General features: G+C 34.4%; 1 protein-coding gene across 21 annotated transcripts in view; it reads left to right on the top strand.

Moving 5' to 3' along the window:
* The window catches only part of RIMS2 (regulating synaptic membrane exocytosis 2), a 640,638-nt gene that overhangs the window by 119,007 nt on the left and 502,712 nt on the right, over positions 1–18,919 (top strand). For all 21 annotated transcript variants that reach the window (XM_069466111.1, XM_069466135.1, XM_069466114.1 and 18 more), the window contains one exon: positions 14,991–15,201. In XM_069466111.1, the coding sequence (XP_069322212.1) occupies positions 14,991–15,201 (211 nt within the window). The remainder of the gene's footprint in view (positions 1–14,990; positions 15,202–18,919) is intronic.

Here is an 18,919-nt window from a genome sequence, read left to right as displayed (position 1 = left end):
AAGTTCCATTATCTTCACACAGAAGTGAAAAAATTTATTTTGGAAAACACTGACTTCATTGAGTTTCTTTAGTGATGATAGTGACATTGATGGAGAAGATACACATGAAAAATTTGGATAAAATAGCTTATGAGATAAGAAAATGGAAAAAGTAATATTTCAAAATTGATATATTATTGTATTTGTCTTTTAAATATTTATTTATAATAAAAATTTTATATTTTTTATCTCTTTATCTACATTAGAGATCCCTAAAATATGGCCTGTGGGCCAAATCCAACCTGGTGTCTGTTTTTGTACATGAAGTTTTATTGGACTACAGTCAAGCTCATTTGTTTTTTTGTTGTTTATGGCTGCCCCCTCATCCCAGCAGCAGAACTGAGTAGTTTTGACAGAGACTGTATGGCCCACAAGGCTTAAAATACCTACTGTCTGATCCTTTACAGAATAACTTTGGTGACCTCTAATCAACATCACTAGAAAGTTACATATTCAAGTTTATATATTTTAAAGACTTTTGGATCTTTCATTTTATTTGCAGTTTGATTATGACAGTGTTAGTCTGGAGTAAAACCAGACAAACACCAATGACATAGAATTCAGAGTCCACAAACAGACCTATGTACATGTAGGAACTTAGTATATGATAGATTGACATCACAAATCAGTGGAAGAAAGGAGGAACTATTTAATAAATGATGCTGGGAAAATGGAATTTCTATATGGAGAAAATTGAAATTAAATCCCTGCATCACATTACATATAAAAATAAACTTCAGATCTATTAAAAGCCTACATGTGAGAGAAAGAATTATAAAGGTAATAGAAGCTACTGGGTAGAATTTTTTGAGACTGTTTTAGCATAAGTAAGGTTTTCTTTTTTTTAAAAATTTTTATTTTTTAGTAGCCAGCCACCAAAGCTACAAATGATGAAGGGAAAATTGATGTGTTTTGACTACCTTAAAATTAAAGATTTCTGTTTAGCAAAGTATACCATGTACAACATTAGCAGTTAACAGACTGGGAGAAGATATTTCCTATATCTAACTTATAAAGGATTAACATATAGGATATATAGGGTACTTTTGCAAATCAGGAAGAAAAATATAGGAAATCTAACTCCAGAGTATTGGGTAAAGGATATGAAGGCAGTACATAGGAGGGGCAATCCAACTGGCTGGACTTAGAAATCAGAAAATGTGAACTGAAAAATAGGACATCAATTAATATCTATCAAAGCTGGAAAAATTTTAAGAGTTGAATTATACACATTGGCAAGGAAGAGACAAAACTGAAACTGTCATATCCTGCTTGCAGGTGTGCTAACTGGGTTAAGCCATTTGTGAGAGTGGTTTAAAAATATTTAGTGAACTTGAGTATGTGCATTATACTCCTGCATATATACCCGGGAGAAAACTTTATGTGGGTTTAGAAATATGTTGTAGAAATATTGTAATGAATTATAAAGGGCCAACTTAAATAAATAGATGAATAAAATGTGATTATGCAAATAGAAATATTATACAGCTATTAAAATGAATGAAGTAGATGCAACAACTATAGTGGTGAATGGCATGGACTCTGGAGCAACACTGAATTTGGATCAGTGGTGCAACTATGAACCATATAACTTGTCTGTAGAACAGGAATAATAATAATAGTGTCTATCTACCTGATACATAGTAAACACCATGTACATTAGCTATAGTTTATCTATTCAGAGTTTAATATAAAAATGTAAAGTAAAGGGACAAAAATAAGTAAAAATAAGTAAATGGCACAATGTCATATATGTAAACATACAAAACTGGTTACCTGAGGGAAAGGAAATCAAATTGGGTAAGGGAAAATAGTTAATTAAAACAGGAACCAAGCATGGATCAGTGCTATCAAAGTTATGATCAATTCTATTCTGGGTACTTAAGTTTAACAAAAAAGATAGAGTGAAAAAAAAAGGTGTGCATAGGAATCCATTCTAGGCAGAGGCAAGAGCATGTATAAAATACTAAGACTCTGTAATGAGATGAAAGGAAAACGATTGAAAGAAAGTCAGAAAGGCCTTAGTAGAAGGAAGGAAAAGAAACAGTGAAAAAATGAGGTTAAAGACATGGATGTGCTTCAGTACATTTAAGGCTTTGTAGATCCTTGTAAGATTTTTCTTCTCCTTAAGACCAATCAGCAGTGAGATAACAGTTTTTTTTTTTTTTTTTTAGGAAAGATCTTTTTCCTGTAGTGTACAGAATAGATTGAAGGGGAGAAGTGTGGATATGAGTAGCTTAGCTAGGGGACTATTCTCAGGATTAGGTGGAATTGATGTTAGCAAGGCCTATAGTATTGGCAGTGGATATGGAGAGAAGTGGAAGACTTCAAAACACATGCAGGAGGTAAAATTGAAGGAGTTAGTGATAAATTGTGGATTTCAGGGAGAGAGACATATCTAGAATAATTCTAGATTTCAGGCCTGTATAATTTCATAGCAGCACCATTTACTGAAGTAAGGGAACACTGCCAAGGAATCTAGTTTGCCAAGGAAAGTTACAAATTCAGTTTTGCACATCTTAAATTTGAGGTGGCACTTAGAGATCCAAATACTTAAACAATTAAATATTGAAGCTCAGAGGAGAAGTCTGACCTGGGTATAACACGTTTATAAGTCACTTACATCTAGGTGGAAGTTGAAGCCTTAGGTATGGCTGAAAATGCCTAGGAAAACTCTATATAATAAAAGGAGAAGAGGGCCTGAGCCTTGACCTTCAAAAGAGAAAGAAAATGAAAGGCCATAGATAGAGGAAGAAAACCAAGAGAGCGTTATGAAAGCCACTGGGTCTTGAAGGCAGTGACACACAGTTTCAAATACTATTGAGAGCTCAAGTAAGAGAAAGATGAAAAACTTTGTTCATTAATTTCAGACACATGGAGACAATTGATAAATTTAGTGAGAATTAAGAAGTGGACTGGAATCTAAATTAGATTGGATTGAAAAATGACTGGGATGAGGAAGCAGAGAGAGAATTTTGCTTATGTATACTTGTAAGTGGGAAGGAAGGATGTGCTCTTCTTGGTAAGGAGTGTAGCTTAGTCCCTGAATCTGCCTGTATACCACCACCTCTTTGTCTAGTAGTGTCTCATTTTATGGAACTGTAGGATGAATAAAATTTCTCTAAACATTTTCTCTTACTACGTCAAACTATTATAGTCAGGTCCTAACTGAATAGTAGCTTCTTTCTCTGTTCTCCGTACAACTGGGACCATTTGATCCTGTTCTTCAGCCTTAATAGTGCTGTGGTCTCTGGGATCATTACAGTAAGAGAGTTTTGGTTTTTTTTTTTCCCCTGGAGACAGGATCTTTAGAGTGTAGTGTCATCATCATAGTTCACTGCAACCTCAAACTCCAGAGCTGAAGCCATCCTCCTGCCTCTGCCTCCCAGAGTAGCTGGGACTACAGGCGTGTGATACCACACCTGGCTAATTTTTCTTTTTCTTTTTTGTAGAGACTGGGTCTCACTCTTCCTCAGGCTGGTCTCAAACTCCTGAGCTCAAGCAATCCTCCTGCCTCAGCTTCCCAGAGTGCTAGGATTATAGGTGTGAGCCACTGTACCCAGCCAAAAGTTTTAAATAGTTCTGATCTCACACTTGGGGATATATAGTTACTAACTCTGCTGTGGATTTGACTGGCCTTCTCTCCATGTGTGAAATGGGGCTTCCACTTTCTTTGAGGCACAGTTACTATATTCTATTAAAGCACATTTCACTTACCTGGATTTTTGGACTCTTTTCCGGTGTGCCTTGATATTTTAGTCTATTTGTGTAACAGAATACCTGAGCCTGGGTAATTTATAAAGAAAAGAAGTTTATTATTTAGCTTATGTTTCTGTAGGCTGGGAAGGTCAAGAAGCATGTCACTGGCATCTGCTTAACTTCTGGTGAGGACCTCATGCTGTTTCTACCCATGGAAGAAAGCTGAAGGCCAGTGGGCAGGTGCAAAGAGTTCACATGGAGAGGGAGGAAGCCAGACTCTATTTAACAACCCCACTCTCTAATGGAGTCTAATCCATTACAGTTCTAGAACTCACTCACCCGCAAGGGAGGGCATTAATTTATTCATGAGGGAGTCCCCCACTCCCCATGACCCAAATGTCACCTACTAGGCCCAACCTCCCAAAACTACCACATTTAGAATCAAATTTCCATATAAGTTTTAGTGGAGTCAAACCACATCCAAACCATAGCACTTGGTAAGTTGTCTAGTACTCTAATGCCTCTAGAACTGAAAGAAAGTATTGCTTTCTAATTTTCCTTTTTCTATCTTCTTGTATTTTCTCCCAATGGGGTTCAGCCATTTACGGACAAGTACCCCAGAGATAAGAAGTGTATCAACAGGGACGCACTGGAAATGTACAATATGGAACAAATGTACAAATATGTGTCAGATTTCCAAACTATTCAGATTTTTCTGAATAGTGGGAGAAGCTCTGATGCAGAGCTCATTCAATAGTTCACTTACAGTTATGCCTGTTATGGTACATGTTTTGTGGGCTTAAACCTCCTGTAGTGGTACTTATTTTTTGTTAGCAAAGCTTCACTGAAACCTGGTGGGAGATCATCAGGGAAAAACAGTGAATTATTTGAAGTTATAGAAAAAGTTAGTAAAACTGGTATGGAGACCTCTGATATTAGATGTAAAAAAGGAAGTACATTTTAGTGATTAAGTAGATATAAGGACTCCTGGAGTTCTACTTTTAATTTGTTGGCTGACTTTAGGTTAACACTTTGAAACCTAACTTTTTTTGAAGTCAGGTTTTCCAAGGTATAATTTATTTACAGTAAAATTCACCCTTTTGAAGTATATACTTCAAACATACAATCCACCACCCCAATCAAGCCATAGACTATTTCCTTCACTCCAAAAAGTTCCTTGTGTCCATTTCTAGATAATCTCTCATTCTACTACAGCTTCTAGGAATTGGATCTGAGTTTGCCTTTTTCAGAATGTTATATAAATGAAATCATATATAGAAGTGGCAACCTATGGCATACAAGCCAAATCTGTCCACAGTTTTTGTATAACCAGTGAGTTAAGAATGGTTTTTACATTTTTAAATAGTTGTAATTTTAAAAAATGGTGATATTTTGTAGTGTTAAAAATGACATTAAATTCAAATTTCAGTGTCTATACATAAAACTTTATTGGAACACAGCCATGCTCATTCATTTATATATTGTTAATGCCTGGTTTCTCATTCATGCTTTTTACAGCTCATCAAAGAAATCTTTGCCTAAGTAAGCTACCTAAGAAATCTTTGCTTAGCCCAAGGTCACAAAGATTTTCTTGAATATTTTCTTCTAGAAGTTTTATAGTTTTAGTCATTATATTCAGTTTTGTAATCCATTTTTAGTTAATTTTTGTATAAGGTGAGGTATGAGTTGAGGTTTATTTTTTCTTACACGTGGCCTTTCAGTTACTATTTTTACACATAAATTTCTCTTTGCTTAAGAGACTATTCTTTCTTCATTGAATTACTTTGGTACCTTTGTAAAAATAATTAATGATCAATTAAGTGCTGGTGTATTTCTTTACTCTGAATTGTGTTCTATTGGTATATGTCTTTATCCTTTGTTAATACCATACTGACTTAATCATTGAAGCTTTCATAGTAAGTCTTGAAATCAGGTGGGTGAGTCTTTCAGCTTTCTTTTTTTTAAAAACTATTTTGTCTATTCTAGGGCTTTTGCTTTTCCATATAACTTTTAGAGTTAGCTAGTTAATTTTTATAAAAAAAATCATGCTGGGATTTGGATTGGGAATGACATTGAGTCAATAGATCAGTCTGGAGAAAATAATATTAAGTCCTCTCATTGACGAATACAGTATACTTCTCTTACTATTTATATCTCATTTGATTCTTTTATTAGTGTTTTATAGTTTTCACCAGAGAAAGCCTGTACATGTTTTGTTAGATTTATACCTGAGCCTTTCCTTTTTCTTTTTTTGGTGCTATTGCAGATTGTTTGTAAAAACATTGACTTCCCATTTGTTCATGGTTGGTATATAAAAATATGGTTTGTTGTATATTGATCTTGTATCCTGTGACCTTGCTAAAGTCATTTATTTGTCATAAGAGATCTTTTTTTGTAGTTTCTTTGGGATTTTATACATAGATAATTATGGCAACTGCACAAAGTTTTCTATTTACCTTTCTAATCTGTTTGCTTTTTATTTTCATTTCCTTTTCTTACCTAATACACTGGCTAGGATTTCCAGTTCAATGTTGATTAGAAGTAGTTGAGAGAGGACTCCTTGCCTTGTTACTTATTTTACAGGAAAGCATTCAGTTTTTCACTATGCAATATGATGTTAGCTGTAGGCATTTTTGTAGATGCCTTTATTGTGTTAAGGAAGTTTCCATCAGTTCCTAACTTGCTGAGCAGTATGTGAAGTTCTTTCTCAGCATATATTAAGATATGTTTTTCCCCTTAGTTTGTTAATGTGATGAATTATATTGCTTGACTTTAGAATATGGAACCAACCTTGTATTCCCAAGACAAACATCACCTTTTTGTGATTTATTGTCCTTTAGCACATTTCTGGATTTGGGTTGCTAATATTGTGATGAGTATTTTTGTATCTCCTTATAAGGAATATTGGTCTGTAATTTTCTTTTCTTGTGATATCTTTGTATGGTTTTGGTATCAGACTAGTGCTGGCCTTATGACATTAGTTGGGAAATGTTCCTTCTTCTTCTATTATCTAGAAAAGATTATGTAGAACTGGTATTATTTCTTCCTTAAATATTTGGTGGAATTCAACAATGAAACCATCGAGAACCAGAGTGTTATATTTGAAAGGTTTTTAAACTATGAATTAAATTTATTTAGTAGATATAGGACTTGTCAGGCTATCTATTTTTTCTTAAATGAGGTGTGCTAATTTCTGTTTTTCAAAGACATAGCCCGTATTGCATGTAAGTGGTAGAATTTATAGGCCTAGAGTTGTTTGTAATATTTCCTTATATTCTTTTAAATTTAATTCAGATTAAATGTGAGGTCTGTAGTAATAGCTCCTCTGTCATTCTTGATGTAGGTAATTTATGTCTTTTCTTTTTTTCTTCATCATTATGTTTCAAGGTATATCAATTTTAATAGTCTTTTTAAAGGTTTTTCATTTTAAAGTTTAATTTTTAAATTGACAAAAATTATATATACTTGTACAACATGATGACTTGAAAAATGTATGCAACGTAGAATGACTCAATCCAGCTAATTAACATATGTATTTCCTCACTTATTTTTTGTGGTGAGAATACTTAAAATCTACCCTCTTGTGATTTTCAAAACACAATACATTGTTACTAACTATAGTCACCATGTTGTACAATAGATCTGCGGTCCCCAACCTCTGGGCCTCAGACCTGTTCTGATCCGTGGCCTGTTCGGTGCCCCTTAGCTACCCACCAAGCAGCGGGAGGTAGGTGTGGGTGGTGGGCCAGCAAGGGAGGCTTAATCTGTGGCTGCTCCCCATGGCTGGCATCACCACGTGGCCTCCTGTCAGATTAGCGGTGGCATTGGATTCTTATAGGAGCCAGAACCTCGGTTTGGACTGTGCATATGAGGGATCTAGGTTGCCTGCTCCTTGTGAGAGTCTGGTGCCTGATGATCTAGGGTGGAGTTGGGGCGGTGGTGCTGGTGCAAGTGCAGATTGTCATTGGCAGAGAGGTTTGACTGCTTAATGAATATGGTGCTCTTGGATCATTCCAGGGACAAAGGCCCCCATACTCCCCAACCCCATATGTGGAAGGATTGTCTTCCATATGCTGGTCCCTGGTGCCAAAAATGTTGGGGACCGTTGCAATCAATCATTTGAACTTATTCCTTCTATCTAACTGAAATTTTGTATCCTTTGACCAACATCTCCCCATCCTCCCACATCCAAGCCCCCAGTAACCTTTCATTCTATACTTTATGAGTTCAACTTTTTTAGATTTTACATATAAATGGGATCATCTGATATATATTTTTTTGTGGTTGGCTTACTTCTCTCAACATAATGTCCTCCAAGTTCATCTGTGTTGTTGCAAAAGACAGGATTTCCTTTTATTTTTGTAAGGCTGAATAATATTCCATTGTGTATATGTACCACATTTTCCTTATCCATTCATCATTGATGGACACTTAGGCGGATTCATATCATGGCTGTTAGGAATAATGCTATGATAAACATGGTAGTGTGGACATTTCCTCAACATACTGAAGTCTTTAGGATTTACTGTAGTTAAGATTATGTTGTCTACAAACAGAGACAAACTTCTTTTTCAATTTGGATGCCTTTTCTTTCTTTCTTTTGCCTAATGGCTCTGACTAGGACTTCCAGTATTATGTTGAATATAAGTGGCAAGAATCAGTATCCTTGTCTTGTTCCTAATCTTAGAGGAAAAACTTTCAACTTTTTACCACTGAGTATGAGGTTAGAGGTAGGTTTATCATATAAGGCTTTTTATTGTATTGATGTATATTCTTTCTATACCTATTATTTTAAGAATTTTTTTTGATCATGGAAGGATGCTGAATTTTGTCAAATGCTTTTTTTGCATCTGTTGAGACAATCACATGATTTTTGTCCTTTATCCTGTTAATGTGGTGTATCACATTTATAAAACTGTTTATGCTGAACTACCCTTGCATCCCTGGGATAAATACCACTTGATCTTTAATGTGCTTTTGAGTTCAATTTGCTAGTATTTACGGATTTCTGAATCTATTAGTATGTTCATCAGGGATATTGGCCTGTAATTTTATTTTCTTGTAGTGTTTTTGTCTGACTTTGGTATCAAGGTAAAGTTGGTCTTATAAAATGAGTTTGGAAGTATTCTCTCTTCTTCAGTTTTTTGAAAGAGTTTGAGAAGAATTGGTGTGAGTTCTTTAAATGTTGGGTGGAATTCAGCAACGAAGCCATCAGGTCCTGGGCTTTGCTTTGATGGGAGACTTTGTTACTGATTCAGTCTCCTTCCTCATTAATGATCTGTTTAGATTTTCTATTCTTCGTAATTCAGTCCTGATAGATTGTATGTGACAAGGAAGTTATCTATTTTTCTAGGTTATCCAGTTTTTTTGATGTATACTTGTTCATATTAGTCTCTTATCCTTTATATTTCTGCAATATCAACTGTAATGTCTCTACTTTCTGATTTTATTTAGTGGAGTCTTCCCTTTTTTTTTTACTTAGTCTAGGTAAGGGTTTGTGGATTTTGTTTATCTTTACAACAAAACAACTCTTAGTTTTGTTGCTCTTTTCTATTGATTTTTATTCTCCATTTCACTTATTTCTGCCCTGATATTCCTTCTACTAACTTTGGGCTTTGTTCTTTTTATAGTTTCTTCACTTGCAATATCAGCCTATTTATTTGGGATCTCTGTTTGATTTCTGTTTGATTTCTCTCTTTCTTTTTTTTTTTTTTTTGAGACAGAGTCTCACTTTGTTGCCCTGAGTAGAGTGCCGTGCGTCCTCCTTCTTTTTGATGTAGACATTTATTGCTGTAACTTACGTCTTTAGAATTGCCATTGCTGCATCCCATAAATTTTTGTATGTTGTTTCCATTTTTGTTTGTCTCAAGATAGTTTTTAATATCCTCTTTTAATTTCTTCTTTGACCCATTGGTTGTTGATGAGCATGTTGTTTAATTTTTACATTTTTGTGAATTTTCCAAAGTTCCCTCTATTATTGATTTCTAGTTTAATACTATTGTGGTTGGAAAAGATACTTTGATATGACATTAATATTTAAAAATTTATTACTACTTATTTTATGGACTAACACATTATCTATCCTAGAGAATGTTCTGCATATACTTGAGAAGAATGCATTTTGTTGCTATTGTATGAAATGTTCTTTATATGTCTGTTAGGTCTATTTGGTCTAAAGTATAGTTTAAGTTCATTGTTTTCTTACTGGTTTCCTGTCTGGATGACTTGTCGACTTGTTGAAAGTGGGATACTGAAGTCTCCTACTGGTATTGTGTTGGTGTCTCTTGCTTTTATATAGTTAGGTGTTTTGATGTTGGGTGCCTATATATTTATAATTGTTATATCTTCTTTATGAATTGATCTTATCATTATATAATGACCTTCTTTGTCTCGTTTTGCAGTTTTTGATTTAATGTCAATTTTATGTGGTTTAGCTACCCTTTCTCTCTGTGATGTTTGTATTTTCATGAATATCTTTTTCTGTCTCCTCATCTGCAGTCTCATGTGTGTCCTTAAATGTGAAGTGTGTCTGTTGTGGGCAGCATATAGTTTGGTATTTCTTTAATCCATTTATCCATTCTATGTCTTTTGATTGGAGACTTTAATCCATTTATACTCAAGGTAATTCTTGATAATGGCAGGACTTACTACTGCCATTTTGATAATATTTTTTTCTGGTTGTTTTATAGATACTGTGCTCCTTTCTTCCTCTTTTGCTGTTTTCCTTTGAGATTAGTTGATTTTCTGTAGTGGTAAGCTTCGACTCCTTGTATTTTTCCTTTTGTATATTTACTACAGGTTTCTCTTTGTGCTTACTATGAGGCTTACATAAAGCATGCTATAGTTGTAATGAGCCATTTTGAGCTAGTAGCAACTAATTTTGATCATTACAAAAACTGCACTCTTACTCCACCCAAATTTTGTGGTTTTGATGTTACAATTTACATTTTTATATTGTGTATCTCTTAACAAATAATTGTAGCTGTTTTTATTTTCAATAGCTTTGTCATTTAATCTTCACGTTACACATGATAGGTGATTTACACACCAACCTTACAGTATTAGAATATTCTGAATATGACTATGTACTTTTACCAATGAGTTTTATACTTTCATATATCTTTGTGTTATAATTAGCATGTTTATCTTTTGACTTGAAGAACTGCTTTTAGTATTTTTTGTTTTCTTTTAGCTTGACAAACTTCCTTTAGCATTTCTTGTAAAAAGAATCTGGTGATGATGAACGCCCTCAACTTTTATTTGTCTCAGAAATTCTTTATCTTTTCTTATTTCTGAGGAAATAAGCTTTGTTAGGTAAAGTATTCTTGTTTGACAGTTCTTATTCTTTCAGCACTTTGAATATATTGTCTCACTCTCTCTTGGCCTGTAATGTTTCTGCTGAGCAGTCCACTGCTAGCCTTATTGGAACTCCCTTATAAATGATTTGTTTATAACTCCCTTATAAATGATTTTTTCTTGAGGCTTTCAGGATCCTTTCTTTGTCTTTGATTTTAGATAGATTGGTCATAATATGTCTTGATGTAGTCTTGTTTAGATTGAATCTGATTGGAAAACTTTGACCTTCCTGTTTCTAGCTATTTACATCTTTTCCCAGATGTGGAAAGTTCTCTGCTATTATTTCTTTAATAAACTTTCTGCCCCTTTTTTTCTCTCTTCTCCTTCTTGAACTCCTTTAATTTGAAGGTTTGCTCTTTTGATGTTGTCCCATAAATCCTGTAAGCTTTCTTTATTTCTTTTCATTCTTTTATTTATCCTCTGACTGTATATTTTCAAATAACCTGTCATTGAGTTCATAGATTGTTTCTTTTGTTTTATTGATTTTGCTGTTGCTCCCCCCACTGAAGTTTTTACTTCATTTATTGCATTTTTCAGTTGCAGAATTTCTGTTTGATTTCTCTCTCTCTCTCTCTCTTTTTTTTTTTTTTGAGACAGAGTCTCACTTTGTTGCCCTGAGTAGAGTGCCGTGGCGTCCTCCTAGCTCACAGCAACCTCAAATTCCTGGGCTCAAGCGATCCGCCTGCCTCAGCCTCCCAAGTAGCTGGGACTACAGGTGCACACCACAATACCCAGCTAATTTTTCTATATATATATTTTTAGTAGAGACACGGTCTTGCTCTTGTTCAGGCTGGTCTTGAACTGCTGAACTCAAGCAATCATCCTGCCTCGGCCTCCCAGAGTGCTAGGATTACAGGCATGAGCCACCGTGCCTGGCCTTCTGTTTGATTTCTTAAATAATTTTTACTCTTTCTTGTATTCTTCATTTTTTATTGTTTTGTTGATTTCACTTTGTTGTTTTTATTTTCGTGAGTTTTGATGAACTTACTTAAAAACCATTGTTTTGAATTCTTCATTAGGCAGTTCAGGTTGCTCCATTTCTTTGGGTTAGCTACTGGGAAATTATTGTGTTTTTTGGTGGTGGTATAGCTACTTTGTTTTTCATGATTCTTTTTGCCTTATGTTAAAGTTTGTGCATTTGAGTAGTAGGGCCTTATTCCAGTCTTTGCAGACTGTCTTTGTCTGGGAAAGCCCTTCTTTACCAGTCAGCCCATGCAGAAATTCTGGGCAGGTTGTTTGGAGTGGTTAGTGGTTGGGCTTGCTTCTGAAATCCTCAGGCAGGCTGTTTTAGTGCCTGGGTAATCAAGTGCATTATCCTGGTCCCTGGGTTCAATGGGTTGGGCCTTGAGCCTGGGTCCACTGTGGTGGACCTATTGATTGGGTCTGTGTGTTTGGTCCTGGAGCCTGTATCTGTGGAACTGACTGTAAGCCTGGGTCGTCAGGGGCGGCCTGGCTTTGAGGTTGGCCTTGAGCCTGTGTCTTCAGGGGCTGACCAAGTGCTGAGATGGGCCTAGTGCCCAGGTCTACTGGAATGCACCTGAAACTTGAGTTCATGGGGTATGGCCTGATGCTTGGCTGGTTCTGAGGCCTGAGTCTACCAGGGTGGACCTAGGTCCTGGGTCTATAGGGGTCGACATGAAATATCTGTCCATGTGGGTTATACTGGCAAAGGGTGCTGTTTTGATGGTCCTGGACCCTGGGTCTGGTGGAGTGAGGGGTTGTTATGGCTGGCCTGGAGGGTAGAGTCCTGGGGAACAGCATAACAATGGACATACCTGGAATCTGTTTCTCTGGTGCTGACCTGGTGTCTGTGGCCAGGGGTGCTAACCTGTTGCTGTGTTGGGCTGAAACCTGGAGTTGGATGGGCCTACCTGGTACTAGGTTGGTCTGAAAGCTGAGGTGGGCCTACAGCCTAGGGCCACAGGGGCTGGCCTGGTGCTGGGTGTGCCTGGACCTTGTATCTGCAGGTGCTGTCCTGGAGGCTGGGTCTGTGGTGCATCTTTAGTGCATCACAACCTTCAAATTTTTCTAACAGAGGGCTCCTATTGCCTTTTGCTTAGGATGGATGTTGGTGTAGCAGAAGTTATTTCAATATTTTTGCTGTTCTCTTGGCCATTCCCACCCATCTGTGCCATGCTCTCATCGCTTCCTAGGATTAGATTACTGGTGCTTATTGTTTGATGCTAGGCATGTCATAGGAGCAAGGGTGTTCTCTATTATGTTTTTTTCACCCTCTGTCTTTGACAGCCCTGTCTCCCTGAGCCTTGATAATGGGGCTTGCTCAGATTTCTCAGTCTCTCCCTCCCATGGAAACAAATCTTCCTGACTGGTTTGGGGCAGGAGTTTCCTCCCCTGTCTTAGTGATAAAAACCCTCTGATTTGTATTTGGGTAGGATTTTGGGCTCAAGCTTCTTTCTTGCCCCTTTTCCATGGGTAGAGGTTTTTTTTTCTTCAACCTTTTTGCTAACTGCAGTAGATTTTTGTCTCTTCCCTGGGAATGACAGAATTTACTTTCTTTTTCAGTTTTTTAAAGCTTTTGTTTTTTTAGGAGAAAAGTTCTGGGAAATTGTGCCCGTGTCCCAGAAGCCACTAGTCACCTTTATTATACTTGCACATGTGCTCTTCCAGAACAAAAGGACAGACTTCTTTTGCTTTCATGCCCTGCTCACAGTCTTACTTATGAGCACCCAGGGGAGGCCTATGGGAAAGTCCTTATGAGTAAATATAAACTTCCTTTGAGTCTGGGTCCCTTAAGCTATTTCAGACTGTCATCTGAAGCCCACTCTTGGCCTTTAATAATTTATTTAAATTTTGACTGTAGCCACCTCATTCTCCTGTATTCTGCCAAAGGTGAAACTGTTAGTGTGTTCTGTTTTTCCTTGGAGAGCCTTGTCACTCTTTGGAATTCAGTTTGTTTGCCTTATAACCTCTAGTCTTTGATGAGTTCCAGAAAAGCTAAGATTTTTTAGATTATTCAGTCCTTTGTCATTGTTAGGATGGGAGGTATATTTGTGGTTTCCTAAACATAAGCTAAACTAATTATAGTTTTAAAAATTTTCCTTAAAGATAATAGAAAAGTTTTATCAATATCTCTCTCTCTCTCTAAGACTAGTCAAGCACAGTAGTGAGGAGATGGGAATGAATAGAACAAAGAGTTTGATCCATAATTGGCTGTGAACCATCAACTGAGATAACTTCAGACCACTTATCAGCATTTATTTTTAATTAGAGCAAATAATATACTTTTTCTAGGCATCTTTTTTTCTTATTCTGCTGTTTTATTTTTAAAATAAAACTTGGCTTTTTATTTGCACAACCTAATTTGCTAGGCTGCTAATATTTCACAGTGTTTCTACAGCCAACTAATGTCCAGACTGTTGAACAGATTTAAATAATTAGTGAGAGCACTCATCCAGTGTTTTACCCTCTGTTTGGTTTCTTCATATCAATCCAGTGGAGACTGTGTCTTAATGATTTGAAGTTATAGGCCTTGGCTTCACTGTGTAAGTGAAATTAGATGTCTATATTTCTAAAGCTGAATTGTAGAAAAATAACATTGTGAATATGTGACAGCATATGATTGAAAATATATGGCAAATGGTAGATAGAAATTTATCATTATAATTCAAAGAAATATCTCTATAATCATATATTGCATTAATTGGTTCTTAAATTGATATGTATATCAGAAGGTAGAACTATAATAGTTGTAACACTTTTATGATGTAATGTATCACATAAGATGTTAATCTGTCATAAGAAAATTAAATTTTACTTGTTTTAGTCTCATCCTAAGTATTTTTTCGTTATAAAATTGTGCCTATAGACTATGGTAATTTTTTTTTTTTAGATAATATCAGGAAACCAATTTTTTCTTATCTCTGTTTTCTCTGCAGAAAACTGCATCAGCAGTTTGAAATGTATAAGGAACAGGTAAAGAAGATGGGGGAAGAATCACAACAACAGCAAGAACAGAAGGGTGATGCCCCAACCTGTGGTATATGCCACAAAACAAAGTTTGCTGATGGATGTGGCCATAACTGTTCATATTGCCAAACAAAGTTCTGTGCTCGTTGTGGAGGTCGAGTGTCATTACGCTCAAACAAGGTACAGAAGTGAAAATTACACATGGCAATTCTCTTATAGTTAAGCTTATTGTGAATAAAATAGAGATAACTGAAATTGATATTCAGAATAACCAAAAACCTAAACCTTCTATATTGTCTTTATTTTAGATAAAAGTTGTTTTAAATTTTTTTTACTGAATTAAAAAGATATTTGTTTCATTATTTCTTGTAAGTTAGCTTATGATTTTGTTTAGAATTATAGGATCTTGGACTTTCAATTGGTCTCACTCTTTTATTTTTTCGGTGCAAAAATCTGAGATTCAGAAAGACTAAAGTTTATTCTTAAAGCCACACAAATGATTAATGTCAGAGTTTTGATACAGCTTTCCCTATACCACACATACTTTTACAAACTTTGTAGATCTGTTCTTCCTTTGGCCCATTTCCTGTCCTGAAAGAAGCCCTTTCCAGGTTTAAATTTCTGTTTCATAATTTTATAACTTTTGAAGCTACATTCCCCTTTGTTTTTAACATTAATGGAATAAGCATTTGACTATGGAATTTAAAGAGAAAATGTTGAGGATTTGTTTCATATTTATATGAGATTACTGTAGTTTCTCTATTCACTTTAGAGAATGTATTAATGCTACTCAAAGAATGCTTTGTTGAAATTAGCAAAAGCAATATTTTAAAAATGTTTGTCTCAGTAAGTTCTTTCAAATTTGAATTTATCTATTCATCAGTATTTTATCACCTAGTTATTTTCTTAGGTAGTTTTTAAATGGAAGCTGATATCTTTACATACATTACTTAAACATAATTGTGGGAATCAGTTCCCTGATGTGATTTATTTTTTCATTTTCTCATTTTTCCTCCTTTTTCATTGTTTTTTTTTGCTCAGAACTAATCACTTATTTCTTCTTATCTTTCCCCCTGGCTTACCTGATTGTATATATATTTTTTCTTCTTGAGTAAGTGCATTGGCTAGAAACTGCAGTGTAATTTTGGATAAAAATGGTAAAAGCAGGCATCCTTGTATTGTTCATAATCTTAGAGGGAAAGCATTCAGTCTTTCACTGTTAAGTACAATGTTAACTGTAAGCTTTTCATAGATGCCATCTATTCCTAATTTGCTGAGTTTTTTGGTGTTTTTTTTACATCAGGAATAGATGTTGGATTTTGTAAAATGCTTTTTCTCTATTTATTGAGATTAATTATGTTTTTTCTTTCTTTGTTAATATGGTAAAGTACATTGATTGATTTTTTAATATTAAACCAACTTTGTATTCCTCAGATAAATCCCATTTGTTTATGATGGATTATTCATTTTATATGTTAATGGATTTGATTTGATAATATTAATTTTTTTTTTTTTTTAAATGTAGAGGCCTTACTATGTTTCCCAGGCGGGACTTGAACTCTTGGGCTTGGGTGATCCTCCCACCTCAGCTTCCTGAGTAGCTGGTTGGAATTACAGGCACTTACCAGCACACCCAGATGATTTGATAAAATTTTGTTTAACATTTTTTTTCTATGTTCATGAGGCATAGTTCTGTAGTTTTCTTTTTTTGTAATGTTTTTCCTTGGTTTTGGTTAGGAAAATCTCATCTGATAAAATGAGTTGGGAATTACTTCCTCCTCTTTAATGTTTTGGGAGATTATAAGGAACTGGTATTATTTTATCCTTTAATAATTTGGTGAAGTTTGGAAGTCTTCACCAGTGAAGCATGCAGTTTTTTTTTGTTGGGAATGTTTTTAAGTAGACTTTCAATTTCCTTAATAGAGCTAGGATTATTTGGGTTATCTATTTTTTCCTTGAATAGGTTTCATAGTTATATCTTTCAAGGAATTTATCCAGTTCCTTATAAGTTGTTAAATTTATTGGCATAAAGTTGTTCATAGTATTATGTTATTATTCTTTTAACATCTGTGGAATCTAGTGATGCTACCTCTTTCATTCTATTACCCATATAGGTAATTTGGGGTCTTCTTTCTCTTTTTCCTTTTCAGTCTGGCTAGATTTTTATTAATTTTATTGGTCTTCTCAAACAACCAACTTTTGGTTTTATTAATTTTCTCATTGTTGATTTTTGCTTTGGTCTTTATTATTTCTTTTCTTCTGCTTACACGGGTTTAATTTTCTATTTTTCTAATTTCTTATGTTAGAAGAAAGCCTTTGTGACTTTTCTTCTTTTCTAATATGGGTTTCATCTGCTATAAATTTTCCCTAAGTACTATGTTAGTGTCATCTCCCAAATTTTTAAATGTTGTCTTTTCATGAAAGACAACATGAAATGTTGTCTTTTATGAAATGTTGTCATTTCATAAGTTAAAAATACTTTCTAATTTTCCTTTTCTTCTTTGACAAATGGACAGTTTAGAAGTATGTTATTTACTTTTCAAATATTAGGGGATTATCAGTACTCTTTCTGTTAATGATTTCTAATTTAATTCTGTGGTAGTCCCAGAATATACTTTGCATGCCTTGCCTCCTTTGAAATTTATTGATACTTATTTTATAGCCCAGAATATAGTTTATTTTAGTAAATGTTCCATTTCTACTTGAGAAGGATGTATATTCTTCTACTTATAGAAGAATATTTATATTTTGGCCAGAGTATTTTTAAATGCCCATTAGGCCAAGTTGATTGATAGAATTATTTAAGTCTACTATATCATTGTTGATTTTCTGCCTATTCTATCAATTATTAAGAGAAGGGTATTGAAGTATATAACAGAACTTCGATTTGTCTATTTCTCCTTGAAGTTCCATTAATTTTTATTTTATGTATTTTTAGGCACTGTTTTTAGGTGCATGAATATTAGGATTCCTATGTTCTCTTATTTAATTGACTCCTTCATCATATTAAGTGACCTTCTTGATTCTTGGTAATATTCTTTGCTCCGAAATCCACTTTGTCTAATATTAATATAGCTAATACCATTGGGTGGTATTAACATAGTATATGCTTTACTATTCTTTTACTTAAAACTTATTTGTGTCTTATATTTAAAATACTTTCCTAATAGGCAGCATATAGTTGAGTCTTGCTTTATTATGCAATCTGACAATCTTTTAGTTGGATGTTTATACAATTTACATTTCATGTGATTTTTGATATATTTGGTTTGATTATATCATCTTGCTTTGTGTATTTTTTATTTGTCTCATCTTTTATTTGTTCTTATATTTCTTTTTCAGCCTTCTTTGGGATTTATCAAGTATTTTTTATGATTCATATTTTCTCCTTTGTTGGCTCAATAGCTATAATTCTGTTTTGTTATTTTATTAATTGCTTCAGGATTTGTAGAATATATGTTTAAATTATTATAGTCAGCCTTCAACTGATACTACACCATTTCATTTATAGTATAAGAAGCTTACAATAGTATACTTCCATATTTCCTTTTTGAATTCTGTTATTGGTGTCATATTTTACTTTGACCTATTTTATTAACCCCATAATACATTGTTATTTTTGTATAAAAAGTTTATCTTTAATGAGTTTAAATGATAAGGGAAAATATATATTTACTTTTGTAGTTAACATTTCCGGTACCAGTCATTTCTCTGTGTAGATCTGTATTCATATCTGGTATCGTATTTTGTCTGTCTGAAATTTTCTTGAATATTTCTTGTTCTGCAAGGATGTATGTGATGAATGCTTTCAATTTTTTATACTAAAAATTTTGCCTTCATTTTTTAAAAATATATTTTTCCTGCATGTAGGGCTTAGTTTGACAGGGTTTTTTCTTAG

The sequence above is a fragment of the Eulemur rufifrons genome, chromosome 3 (assembly GCF_041146395.1).
Source record: "Eulemur rufifrons isolate Redbay chromosome 3, OSU_ERuf_1, whole genome shotgun sequence".
Taxonomy (NCBI): domain Eukaryota; kingdom Metazoa; phylum Chordata; class Mammalia; order Primates; family Lemuridae; genus Eulemur; species Eulemur rufifrons.
Note: the sequence above shows the minus strand (reverse complement) of the source record. Positions and strands in the feature narration are given on the sequence as shown.